The 13,389-nt window shown below is 34.8% G+C and overlaps 1 protein-coding gene across 4 annotated transcripts in view; it reads right to left on the reverse strand.

The window, feature by feature from the left end:
* The window catches only part of SLC39A10 (solute carrier family 39 member 10), a 144,981-nt gene that overhangs the window by 31,148 nt on the left and 100,444 nt on the right, over positions 1–13,389 (reverse strand). For all 4 annotated transcript variants that reach the window (XM_060622741.3, XM_078451066.2, XM_060622740.3 and 1 more), the window contains 2 exons: positions 9,751–10,775; positions 7,600–7,807 (listed from right to left, as the gene is read on the reverse strand). In XM_060622741.3, coding sequence (XP_060478724.1) covers positions 7,600–7,807; positions 9,751–10,764 — 1,222 coding nt within the window. In that variant the 5' untranslated portion in view covers positions 10,765–10,775. The remainder of the gene's footprint in view (positions 1–7,599; positions 7,808–9,750; positions 10,776–13,389) is intronic.

The raw sequence follows: 13,389 nt of genomic DNA on the forward strand, positions 1-13,389 counted from the left end.
CTGTGTTCATCTAATTCTCAGAGGTATTCCAAGGGGAAGGAGAGGAGAATTTAATAATCAAAAAGATTTGGTAATACTTGGTTAAACAAGTTCCCTCAAAGCCTCCACCAGTTTAATAAGCAATATGAATCTCTGCAAGGGGAATACAATGTGCGGCATTTTTCTAACTCACTTGATCATGGAACCTATTAGTATATCTCAATGAACCAGGATCCTCCTACAAAACAGGATTTGGAAAATGCTAATGTAGACCAGTGTCATTCTACTTTACAGATTTACATACTGAGGCAGAGAGATGTTAAATGTTAAATAATGTGAATTCACACCTACTAGAATGGCTGTTAAAAAAAAGAAAGAAAATCACATGTTGGCAAAGATGTGGAGAAACCGGAACCCTGGTACACTGCTGGTGGGAAGGTAAAATGGCACAGTCACTCTAGAAAAGGTTTGGTAAGTCCTCAAAAAACTAAATGGAATCACCTTATGACCCAGGAATCCCACTCCTACGTATATACCCCCAAACAACTGAAAGCAGAGACTTCGATACTTGTATGCCTGTGTTCATTACAGCATTACTCAAATAGGCAAAAGGTGGAAACAACCAAGTGCCCATCAATGCATGAATGGATTAACAAAATGTGGTATATACATGCCATGGAGTATTATTACTCAGCCATAAAAAGGAATCAAGTTTCAATATATGCTACAATATGGATGAACCTTGAAAACTATACAGAGCGAAATACACCAGACACAAAAAGACAACTATGGTATGATTCTACTTATCTAGAATAGCCAATACAGAAACAAAAAAGACAAGAAGTTACCAAAGGCTGAGATTAAGAGGAAATGATGATTTGTTGCTTAATGGTTACATAGTTTCTATTTGGGGTGATAAAGATTTTTTTTAGGGTGCCTGTGTGGCTCAGTCAGTTAAGCAACCGACTCTTGATTTTGGCTCAGGTCATGATCTCACAGATTTGTGAGTTCACACCCTGCTTGCAATTCTGTCTCCCTCTCTCTCTGCTCCTCCCTTGCTCACATGTGCTCTCTCTCAAAAAAAAATGAACTTAAGAAAAAAAAATTTTTTTTAATAGATAGCCTGGCTGGCTCAGTTGGTGGAGTGTGTGACTCTTGATCTCAGGGTTGTGAGTTTGAGTTGGGTACAGAGAATTACTTAAAAATAAAGTCTTTAAAAAAATAGTTTGGGCATGAGCACTGGGTGTTGTATGGAAACCAACTTGACAATAAATTTCATATATTGAAAAAAAAATAGTTTGATGGCTGCACAACATTGTGAATGTAATAATCGCCACTGATTTGTACACATCAATGGTTAAAATGGCAAATCTTATATATATTTTAACATAATAAAAAATGATTAAATAGCTAGCTAAAATGGCAAAGTAAAAACTAAACCAAAACTCCTGTTAATCCACTGTTTTCTCCTAAATTAAACTACAGTATTTTCAGCAAATTCTTGGCCCAGTCATTTATTACTTATGTATTTACTTCACAGAGGTGGTTCCACATAAAGGAGAGTCTGCAAGAAAAATAAGACTAAACATAAAAGTAAGAAGAAATACTATTAACTCAAATGGCAATCCATCTTTCAAAATTTGAACAAATTGGGATGGGGGAGGGACAAAAGATTACCACAAAACAACATAAAATCATCAGAATATACTTTTACTTATTTCAGTGTTACCTAAAAATACACATGAGAGTAAGGTTAAAATATTTATGTCCCATCCAACATAAATTATCACTTAGGTTTCTTATTTCCTAAGAAATAAGGGCTAAGAAGCTATATTTCCCATTTCAGATAAATTAGAAATTTTCTAGGTATTTTCTACAGATTGCAATTATTCCATCATACCTATTTCATTAGCAAAACCACCCGCAATCTCTCACAAGTGTATGTTATAGATACATGTTTTCTTATACTGATTTACTGTTCATTTTTTAAAAGTAATTTTAGGGGTGCCTGGGTGGCTTAGTCAGTTAAGCATCTAACTTCAACTCAGGTCATGATCTTATGGTTCGTGAGCTTGAGCCCCACGGCAGGCTCTGGGCTGACACTCAGAGCCTGGAGCCTGCTTTGGATTCTGTGTCTCCTTCTCTCTCTGGCCCTCCTCCATTCAGGTTCTCTCTCTCTCTCAAAAATAAATAAACATTAAACAAATTTTTTAAAATTTTTTTAAAAAGTAATTTTAGCTTTCCAGCACTAAAATTTTAAGTAATAGTCTCTTTACAACTTGTAACTCTTCTTCGAGGACAATTACAATCCTTTTGACCTATAAGAAGTAAAATTGTTTTCATTTTATTGTACTTGAAATATTTTCCCATGCTATTTATAAACACTTATTTTTAGAATTTGTAACATTTATATTTAAGCTTACATAAATGCTACCATAATTTCCTATGTATAGAAAAAAAGCAGGTAATAACATTTTTCTGATTTCTAACCAAATTATTGTACTTTTAAAATCACAACTTGTTTATTAATATACAACCCCCAAAACAATAACAAAAAGCAAACAATAAAAGGCATCTTTTCTAAAACTTAGGCCAACCAATGAAACACAAACTATTAAATACAACCAGCAAATGTTTCCTTTATCTGTACCCAAGATACCATATACAATAAAAAACGTTAAATGTCTGAAACAAGCTTCACTTATTCTGCAAATTAGGTTGCTTAAAACGTTAAAGGTCTTCAAGCTTAGTTATTCACCAACTCCCTTTCTCATTATCTAGAGAGAAAATGCATTCTTTTAAAAAGAAGCGCTCATCTGTGGAAACTTTCTAATTAACTCGGTTCAAAGCATGTGCAAGATGGCAGTTTTCTACAATTTCAGCATTTTAATTGGCAGAAAAAGCTTAGCGGCCTATTCACAACCCCCCTTGGTAATTAAGCTAGGGTCAACTCTATGACTAAATGAGCCAATCTTGTGAAACAAACGATTTCCACCATACACAGTATATGGCATACTTGGTTTACAGCAGTCTTTGAGCAGTAATGAGGTGGTCGCTGTGTCACTATGGGAGATTTATATAGAACAAGTTAACCTTTCTTAATAGTGCAGCAGTCATTAAAAATAATTACTAGCAGGGCATTCTTTCTAACAATTATTAACATCTATCAGGACATAGTTAATTCAAGCTTCATTTCTGACAGTGCTAATAACCACCTGCAAACAACTAATCAATATTCACTATTAGTTATGTATTTGCTTTCAAAGCTAGTATTATTTCCTCTAAGGCTTTTCAGATTGAATAAACTGTAATTTTCAATATTATGATGGTCAAGCATCTGTCAATACCTTTGTTAAAATATGTCATTATAACAAAAATTTAAGTCATAATCCAGAGTTGATGTAATAACAACTAGAATTTCTTAGAAGCCTTAAAAATAAAAAAAAATTTAAAAAGGCTATTCGTTTTAACTCTAGATGTGACAATCTTGTCAGTCTGTGTTTTTCCATGTAAAGAACAAAGTGTTTTATTTTTAATGTAAGTCAAATAATCTCAGGCCTAGCTTCTCCTTTCCCCCTGCCTCATTGAGAATTTATAAGCACCTGTGAGAGACTGTGGTTCTCAAGGTGTTTACTCATCTACAAAGGTCACTGAACATGTAATGAAGCCAGCAAAGGGAACATATTTTATCTGTCCAAAGACCAGAATTGAGAGCTACTAGGTGGACTTTCTCTGCCTTAATGACTGGGTATTACCTAACAAGACTATTATTCTTGGGTGTTTTTGTTTTACTGATCTATACTTACAGCAATACTTATACAAATACTTACCTCTACCACTTTCTTGTCTATGTCTGCACTACCTGTCAAAACACTACCAAATATAACTAAATTTAACTCTCTTTATCTTCCTGTCACACTTTTGCTAGCAAAGCAGACTTAAGAACCTTTTTAGCAGAAGCAGTGGAGACGGGAACAGCAGTTACAATTACAAGCTTTAGGTGGAGAATACTCTAGTTCATATCACGGTTCTGCTACCTGGCAGCTATGTGACTTTGGGCAAGTTATTTCATTTCTCAAAGCCTCCATTCCAGCAAATAGGAACAAAAAAAGTTCCCATCTCATGGGTTTAACAAATTAAATATCCTTGTAAAAGTATTTAGAACAGTACATGGTAAGGTTCTAATAAAGACTATAATGATTAATTTATCTATTCTCAAGTTATTTTCCTATTGCAAAGAAATTACCAATAGGTAGGTACCTATGAGACTTATTTTGTCATGTATTGAGAGCATTTTCTTTTACTTGAACTCTTTCAAGCTTTAAGGAATATCTATCTCTATCCCAAATAAAACTCTTATATATATATGGAATGTGATATTCTTAAACATGTCTACCATACTCTTGTGCTATGAAAAAATTTTAAATTCTGCGTTTTCCACCTTTTATCTTAACAGAATTTCTTTTTTGGCCCACATTCACACATATTAATTTAATTTAGTCTCTTTCATTACAATGCAACAGTGCCACTCCATCTTTGGCCTTTCAGCCAGAACTGCCTTCATCGTGATTTTGCACATGATAAAGTTCATGAGAATTCCACTCATTCTGAGAAGACTGTATTATCAAAGTACACTAGGCTGATAGACAAATGACCCTTGAACACTGTGGGGTTGGGGACAAACCCCTGCCTCTGCGTGTGTAGCCAAAAATCCAAGTGTAACTTTTAACTCCCCCCAAATTTAACTATTAACAACCTACTCTTGATGGAAAACCTTACCATTAACGTAAACAACACATATTTTGTATAAGTGTTACATATCGTATTCTTGCAATACCTGACTTTTCCTGAATTTCTTCAGTATTTCTAGGCTACCCGGTTCATCTGTGAGGTTTTTTTTGTTGCAAACCTCCAAGAGATTTTCTAATTTATTTATTGAAAAATATCTGCATACAAGTATACACATGCAGTTCAAATCTGTGTTGTTCAAAGGTCAACTGTAGTCATAAAATGATCTTCAAAGACTCATTTTCAACAAGTGTCTTTCCTCGGTTATAACTGAAAGCTTACAGATTAATATTAAGTAATTTATTCAATCAATATATCAGCACTTTTTGTTCAAAGTACCCTTTACCTACTTAGGGATTAGAGACGCTTGAGATGAAAGACCTGGTCACTTCCTTTAAGTAGCTGAAGTCCACAACAAAAACAGATAACAAATCCAATTATTAAAATCCCTCAAGCTCTGTATGATAATGGAGATATCCAGAGAGTGTCAAGGAAGGGGATTTAATTAAGCCTAGGATAGTAAATAGGTTATCCCAGAGGGTCTAACCCTTGAGCTGAATTTTTGACAAATCATAGTAGTCCCTCTAGTAGAAAGGTTTAGAAGGTGAAAAGGCAGAGATAAAAGAGGGAAAAACAGTATAATCTGTCATTAGGAGTTTGTTATGGTTGAGGCTGAAAGGATATAAATGACCAGGGGACCCAGGCTGGCTCAGTCAGTAGAGCACTCAAGTCTTGATCTCAGGGTCATGAGTTTGAACCCAACATCGGGTGTAGAAGAGCTTACTAAAAAAGAATGGTAAGGGATAAGGATGGAGAGGTAGGTAGGCAGGAATCCTATCCTGGAAAGCCTGACTGGCCAAGTAAAGGACTCTGAAATTTGAACAACATAGCATAATGCAGTTTGCTAAAATATAGGAGAAAAAAATAAAACTAGCACATCACATCAAATCTATGTTTTCCAGGGGCGCCTGAGTGGCTCAGTCGGCTAGGTGTCTGACTCTCCATTTCAGCTCAGGTCGTGAACTCACAGTTCGCGAAGTGTGAGCCCCGCACTAGGCTCCATGCTGTTAGTGTGGAGTCTGGTTGGGATTCTCTCTCCTCTCCCTCTCTCTACCTGCCCCTCTCCAAAAAAAAAAAAAGAAAAAAAAAATCCATGTTCTCATAGACATTATTGCTTATAATAAAAAGATAAAGAAAAATATTAGAGATCTAATGAAAAATTTTGAACAGTATAAAGATATATGACAAAAATCATAAAAGCAATAATCAGAATTAACTAAATCTGGTAGATAATAGCATAGTTATTAACTGACCAAAGGATTTATCAGACAAACCTTAGCGTTGGTGGGATCTAACATTTATTAGGCCTAGGAAATGTGGGCAAATTACTAAATTTGTCTATACCACAGTGTCCCTATCTGCAAGAACAAGAATCATGTAACAGCTCCCTCGTATAATAACGTAATAGATTATTGTTAAAATTTAATGGGGGGGAAAAAGCATGTGAAACACTCAGCACATGGATAGTAAAATGATTAAATACCCTCGGCTTGAATCCCAGTACTATCAGGGATTAGCTCTGAGACTGTGGGAAAGTTATAAGAACATTCTCCACCTTATAATAAAACTGCTGTTGAGTAAAAGTCATTAACTTTTACTTAACACTTAACACTACAATACGTGTTTGTTAACAAAAGTATGTTAACTATCACTAAAAAGAAAAAGTCTATGTCAGACAATCTCATTTGTATTCTAGAAAGGGACGGTTATGAAGTTATTTCAACAATTCAATCAAGAACCAAGAAGGACCTGAACAAAAGTTATAATGGAGTAGACAGAGTTGGAAGGTATTTAAGAGAAGATTCAATTGGACTTGACAACTGATTATATAAAGGAAACAAAACAAAAACCATATGGGAAAAATTTCAAAGACTTTCAGATTTTATCAAAAAACAATTGTTACGGTTTTAGGGATTCAGTAAGAGGAACAAACTTTTCATGGAGTAGAAACTTTGGAAATCTCAAGTGGGAAGTACCTGTGAACATCAAAGTGGAGCTATGTAGCCAGCCTAATATGGTTTGAAAAAAGCCTAGATGGAGTGCCTGGGTGGCTCAGTCAGTTAACAGACTGACTCCTGTTCAGGCCATAATCTCATGGCTCGTGAGTTTGAGCCCCACATCGGCCCTGTGCCGACAGATCAGAGCCTGGAGACTGCTTCAGATTCTGTGTCTCCCTCTCCCTCTCTCTCTCTCTCCTGCTTGCTCAATCTCTCTCTCTCAAAAATAAAGAAACATTTTTTAAAAATCTAGAAAGAATTTTAACAATAGTTTCGGTCTTTTGTTGAAGGTCTCTATAAAACTGCCCATGATGAATTCATGTGCCAATCACTGGCACTTCTGAAACATTCAGAGAGTTTAACCACACTGGCTTCCCTTTTTATTTCCTTACAAACTTAATGTTAGCTTTTTATCAGAGGCCCTCAACTCTGCTAAAAAGTAACTATAACACCAAATCACTTTAATTAGTGGCCCCAATATTTACATTTGCCCATGTAGAAGAATCCATTTTATCGCAAACCTACAATCTGCTTTTTAATCTAGTTCTCTATCCATAGCAAAAATATTCCTCCATAATACCAGAAAGGGACAAGTAAGCTGTATTGTGCCTCTTGTCTATCCCCAATCCTTTCTAAATGCTCATATCTAAGCCTGACTAAAACACCGAAAGTCACCCAAAGGAAGACAATTTGGAATTACAGTACTAATTCAATTACATTAAAAAAATAAGTAGAGAGACTATTTTGAGGGAAAAAAAACTTAAATCTTTCTTACCTGATGCCCCTATATTTGCCTTATCTTCAGGAACCTGATTTTTATCTTTATTTAAATCTTCAACTAAAAGTTTGTCAAAATGCTCAATACAAAGTCTGCTGTCGATTTGATACAATAAAGCAGGGCAAAGGTATGTAAATAAATCAGGTGAGATCGGAGAATTGGCACCATGACCATAGTATTTTAACAACTGAGTGACGTTCAAACACTGCAAGGGAATTGATAAAACAAATTAAGTAAGAGTACTTTAAGAAGATTAAGCAGAAAAAGAAATTACTATGTAATGAAAAATATTCTAAATATTATTTGAAAATAATCTGTAATACAGATAACTATTACAAATAAAGGTTTCTTTTAAGGATTTATGATGGAAATACATTGAACTTCATTACCCAATACTTTTTATGGACTTTAGCCATTTTTCCACTCTAATACATGAAGATAATGACTTTCTTGGTAACTGATAAAAATCACTCACAACTATATTCGTAAGGGGTGAGAAGAAAAATCACTTTCCTATTCAAAGTGAAATCATCAATCATTTGTCAAATAGACACAAAGTACTTTAATAAATTTATATTAAAATATATCATTCTAGCCTAAATGCTAAAAGTAGAAGACAAGAGAAGGCAGCTTCATCCACCAGTACTTTTAAGGGCAGAACAAAGCAGAAAACACATAGCAAACAAGTTTGGACCTATCATATGCAAAATATCTAAAATGAAGGCAAAGCAGGTGGTAGTGCTTTTTCTTTTTTCCCCCACACATAACACACTTCGGTTGTATGCTTGTAACTGACTTGCTACCTCATTATATGATTTTTTTTATGGGATAAAAAACAAAATCAAAACACACAAACAAAAAAATGCTTCTTCTCAGGTCTTAATGTGAGATACTACTCTATCTAGTGCACAGAACATTTCTAGAAATCCTAAGAAAATTCCCAACATGCATCAGACCTGTGAAGATATAAAACAACATGTTTGACTGATGCAGACCCCACAAGTCTGGTAGAAAGAATATGATAATGTCTGGTTATTATCAACAAAAGATTCTAAGATATTATCTAAAGTAATAAATAAATAAAAGCACTTCTTTACAAATACACTAAGATTTTTAAATATAAGTGACTTTATTTATTTATTTTTAAATAGAAGTGATTTTAAAATCAGTGTTTATAACTGCTAAAATCAATATCTGATTATCCAGGGAAGAAACACAAAGATATTTCCGTAGATGCAAAACATATTTCATAATAGAAACAGAAACAGCAAAGGGTAGGGTCATTTTCCATATTAAATGGTGCTGCTTTTTATACATATGAGCAACAAATAAATTCAACTTTATTAATTGAATAAGTTAATAAAAATAAATTTTCTCAACTTATTAAGAATAAAGAGTACTAAAAATTAAACAAAAATGTTGATATACCTTTAATGAAACAAAATGTGTATGAGGCAAATAGTTAAAAAGAAAATCAGGAAGGAACAAATCAAACGTGGAAGTATTTAAAAGAACATGAATATTTTAAAAGAAAACATAACCATCCCATTACTAGTGGACTTTCCTGTTATTTTATCTTTTTGCATTCACCCTAAATCTGTCAAAGGGCATGGGAGAAGATTAATTTTAAGGCAGCAGGCCCTCTGTATCATAAAGTGACATACAGAAAACAAACCTACCATATATACAAAACACCTGACTTTGGAGCTACATCAATGACAGGGAAACATTCTGTAGTTAATTCATTAAGTTAATGATTATGTAAAGAAAATGCCTAGTCACTTTCCAACAGGACAGGTTGAACACAAGAGACTTTAATTTTCAAATATCTAGAAACCAACTGACAATAACAAAATGAAAACTTGGGAAGTCAAAACAAGTCATAAGCAAGAAAGTAAAATAATGAATATGAGTTCTAACAACCTCTGAACATTTACATTTGAGGGACCCAATTTTGAGAATAACACAAGTGAAAATCCAGATAAAAATCTTTAATCTGATTTTAGGATCTTAAAGTATTTTGTTCAGAAACATTATCTGGAAATAAGTTTGAATACGATTGACTATTCTCCATTGTTACTTCTCTTTTTACCTAAAATAGTCCACAATTATCTGAGAATTATGGAGCAACCATCTCTTCACACCTACCTCATGTTGACGGTCATCTTCATTATGATCTTTGTGGGTAGCAGCTGAATAAATTGCACTTTTTTTAACATGTGGTGCTTCTCGCTTCCTAGTATGTCGAAGTTCACCTTCATTATCAGGATTAAGATCTTGGTGTCCATGACCAGGATCGTGACCATTATGTTCTGGAAGGCGTACGTGAGAATGACCTGGGTTATGTACACGATCAGGTTTGTGGACCCGATTATGTTCATACTGTTCACCCTGATCATGGTTGGGGGGAAAACCTGGTGTAATAACCTCAGAATTTTCATTACTTTTCTTCCCTTTTCTCTTCCTTTTTCCTTTTGGTAGCTTACTTTCAGATTGTTCCTGTGTTTTATTGGTCTCTGTTGAAGGTTCATGGCTAGGCTCCCCACGCTCACTGTGAGCAATGGAATCATTGGGAAAATGGCGAGTGGTGTTATGATCTAGGTGGTGATGCAAACAATGGTGATGGCATAAGCGATGATTACGGTCATGTGTATGTTTATCATCAGATTTGACAGATACTTCAATTGTCTCTTTCTCTGGATCACACTTATGGTTTCTTTTTGTTGATACACTAGTCACAGTTTGATTTTCTGAACTTAAATGATTGTGGGAATGCTGGTGGTTATGGGAGTGAAAATGCTTTCCCTCTTGAACTGCCAAAATATCTAAGTGAGAAACATGATCGTGGCCAAGATCCTCATGATTAATCTCAACAACTTTTATCTCTCCAAGGCCCAAGTTTGTTAAAAGTTTCTCCAGACCAAAAAAGGATAATCTTCCATTTTCACCATAACGGTCAAAAAGTTTTTCAATGTAATATTTCTTTTCATTTTCAGCATCCAGCACTGAAAATTTGCTTGACTCCGATTCTGTCATCCCACGACGATGTCTGTGATGTTCTTCAGAACCATGGTCATGTTCTTCATGGCAATGGTTGCAGTGATGGAAAATAAATGTCAGCAAACAAATGAGGCAAAATTTTGTGTGCATATGTACCTTCATTTCTATTTTTCCTAAAGGGATTTAAAAAGAGAGGCAAGTATTAGTTCATACTTAGACACATTCAAAATAATCATAAACTCTCCAGAAATTGCTAATCCACTAGGCAAATGTTTTACCACATTTCTTTCATGACTATAAATCATTCTTTCCTTCTTCAATGCCCTATAAAAATGGCCCCTTTTATCAAATGTGTACAACCCTTCAAATTAGTACAAATTGCTCAAGACTCCATCTATAAGACAATTCTGACTCCCTTTAAGCACAACATGTAAGAGTCTACTATATATTTATACAGAAACTGTTGGCTTCCTTCTTATCTGGTCCTTTACAAAAGTTTGCTAATCTCTGTTCTTGAGGTCCTGGGCAGTACAATAAGACAAGATGAAATAAAATGATAAAATGTATAAAAACCAGAAAGATGGGCGCCTGGGTGGCTCAGTCAGGTAAGCATCCGACTCTTGGTTTTGGCTCAGGTCATGATCTCACAGGTTCCTCCATCTGAGACCCACATCAGGCTCTGCGCTGACAGTGCAGAGAATGCTTGGGACTCTCTCCCCCTCATTTTATGCCCCTCCCCTGCTAGTGCTCTCTCTCTCTTTCTCTCGAAAGAAAGAAAGAGAAAGAAAGAAAGAAAGAAAGAAAGAAAGAGAAAGAAAGAAAGATGTCATTATTCACAAATTGTAGGATTGGGTATATAAAAAATCCAAAAGAATCTATAAAAATTAATAAGTTAATTCAGTATAATTGCCATATATAAAGACAATAACCTAAAATCAATTTTACTTCTATACACTAGCAATAATGAGAAATTAAAATTAGAAAACAGTATCATTTACAGTACCAAATGACTAGGAATAAATCTAGCAAAAGATGTGCAAGACCTTTACATAATTGAAAGATCACATATTACTGAGACAAGTGAAAGACCTAAATAAATGACTATATCATATTCATGACTGGATGTTATATAGAGCCAAAATAATGTCAATCAAAATCCCAAAGGAAACTGAAAATTGATGAGGTACTTTTTATAGTTATGTGGCAATAGTAAAGTCCAAGAATGACCAAGACATTCATGAAGAACAAGAACACTTACTCTATCAGCAACTAAAGACAGTGTGGCATTTGATGGAAGAAAAAACAAATAAATATACCCAACAAACAAAGAACAGTCTAAAAATAATAAAGATTCTCTCTTCCTTGATGCTTGGTCAACTCGATTTCCATCTGAAAGAAAAAATAAAACTTGACTCCTACTTCACACTATATGTAAAATCAATTCAGACAGATTATAAACCTAAATCTCAAACAATAAATGTTAAAGCAATAGAGTGTCCAGAACTGTGCTGTTCAATATGGTAGCTACTACCCACAGATGGCTACTTACATTTAAACTACCTACAATTAAAAATCCAGCTTCTCAGGGGCACCTGGGTGGTTGAGTCGGTTAAGTGTCCAACTCTTGGCGTCAGCTCAGGTCATGATCTCCTGGTTCGTGGGTTCAAGCCCCAAGTCAGGCTCTGTGCTGACGGTGCAGAGCCTGCTTGAGATTCTCTCTATCCCTCCCCTGCTCACACTTTGTCTCTCAAATACAAAAACAAAAAAAACAAAAATTCAGCTTCTCAATCACCCTCACTACATTTTCAATGCTCAATGGATACTTTCAGCTTATGGCTACTATATTGGACAGTATAGATATAGAACATGTCCATCATCACAGAAAGTTCTATTGGATAGCACACTTCTAGAACATAGAAATGCAATGTGAGTCAATTATGTAATTTTAAAATTTTCTAGAAAAAGGTCATTTTCATATTTAACTCCCTATATATGCAAAATGTGATTTCAACACGTAATAAATATAAAAACTATTAATGTGATTTTGATATTCTTTTTTAATATTATGTTCATTGAAATCCAGCATGCATTTTACACTTACAGAACATCTTTACTCAGACTAGCCACACCTCAAGTGTTCAATAACCACATGTGGCTACTGGCTACTGTCCTGAAAAGTGTACAACTAGAACATTTATTCAGCAAACTACCATTAAGACCTTCAAGATAGAGGACAAAACTTAAGAGACTCTTAAGCATGGAGAACAGAGAGTTACTGGAGAGGTTGTGGAAGCAGGGATGGGCTAAATGGGTAGGGGCATTAAGGAATCCACTCCTGAAATCATTGTTGCACTATATGCTAACTAATTCGGATGTAAATTAAAAAAATAAAATTAAAAAAAAAACTGTAGACTATGTTAGCAGGTAGTAAGGAAACTGAAGAGCAGAGCAGGGTAAGGGCATAAGGAGTGCATGTGGGGGCAGGGATGGCCGCCAGTTTTGATATGGTAATCCAGGGGCCAGATCGAGAATGTAGCATTACCAACTTGAGATCATACTGTTTTACAGGCTCTTTCTTCCACTTATTAAATGGTATTTCCCCATGCCATTAAATATTCTTTTGCAATATATATACTAAAAAAAAAGACCTTCAGGATAGAACATAAAAAACATTATAAAGGGAAAAACAATAAAGTATAGTACAATTAAAATTAAGGTCTGCTCATCAAGAGATGAAAAATGGCAAGCCACAGATCTGTAAAAAAAAAAAAAGGGGGGGGGAGGGGG

This window comes from Panthera onca, chromosome C1, assembly GCF_046562875.1.
Source record: "Panthera onca isolate mPanOnc1 chromosome C1, mPanOnc1 haplotype 2, whole genome shotgun sequence".
Lineage (NCBI taxonomy): Eukaryota > Metazoa > Chordata > Mammalia > Carnivora > Felidae > Panthera > Panthera onca.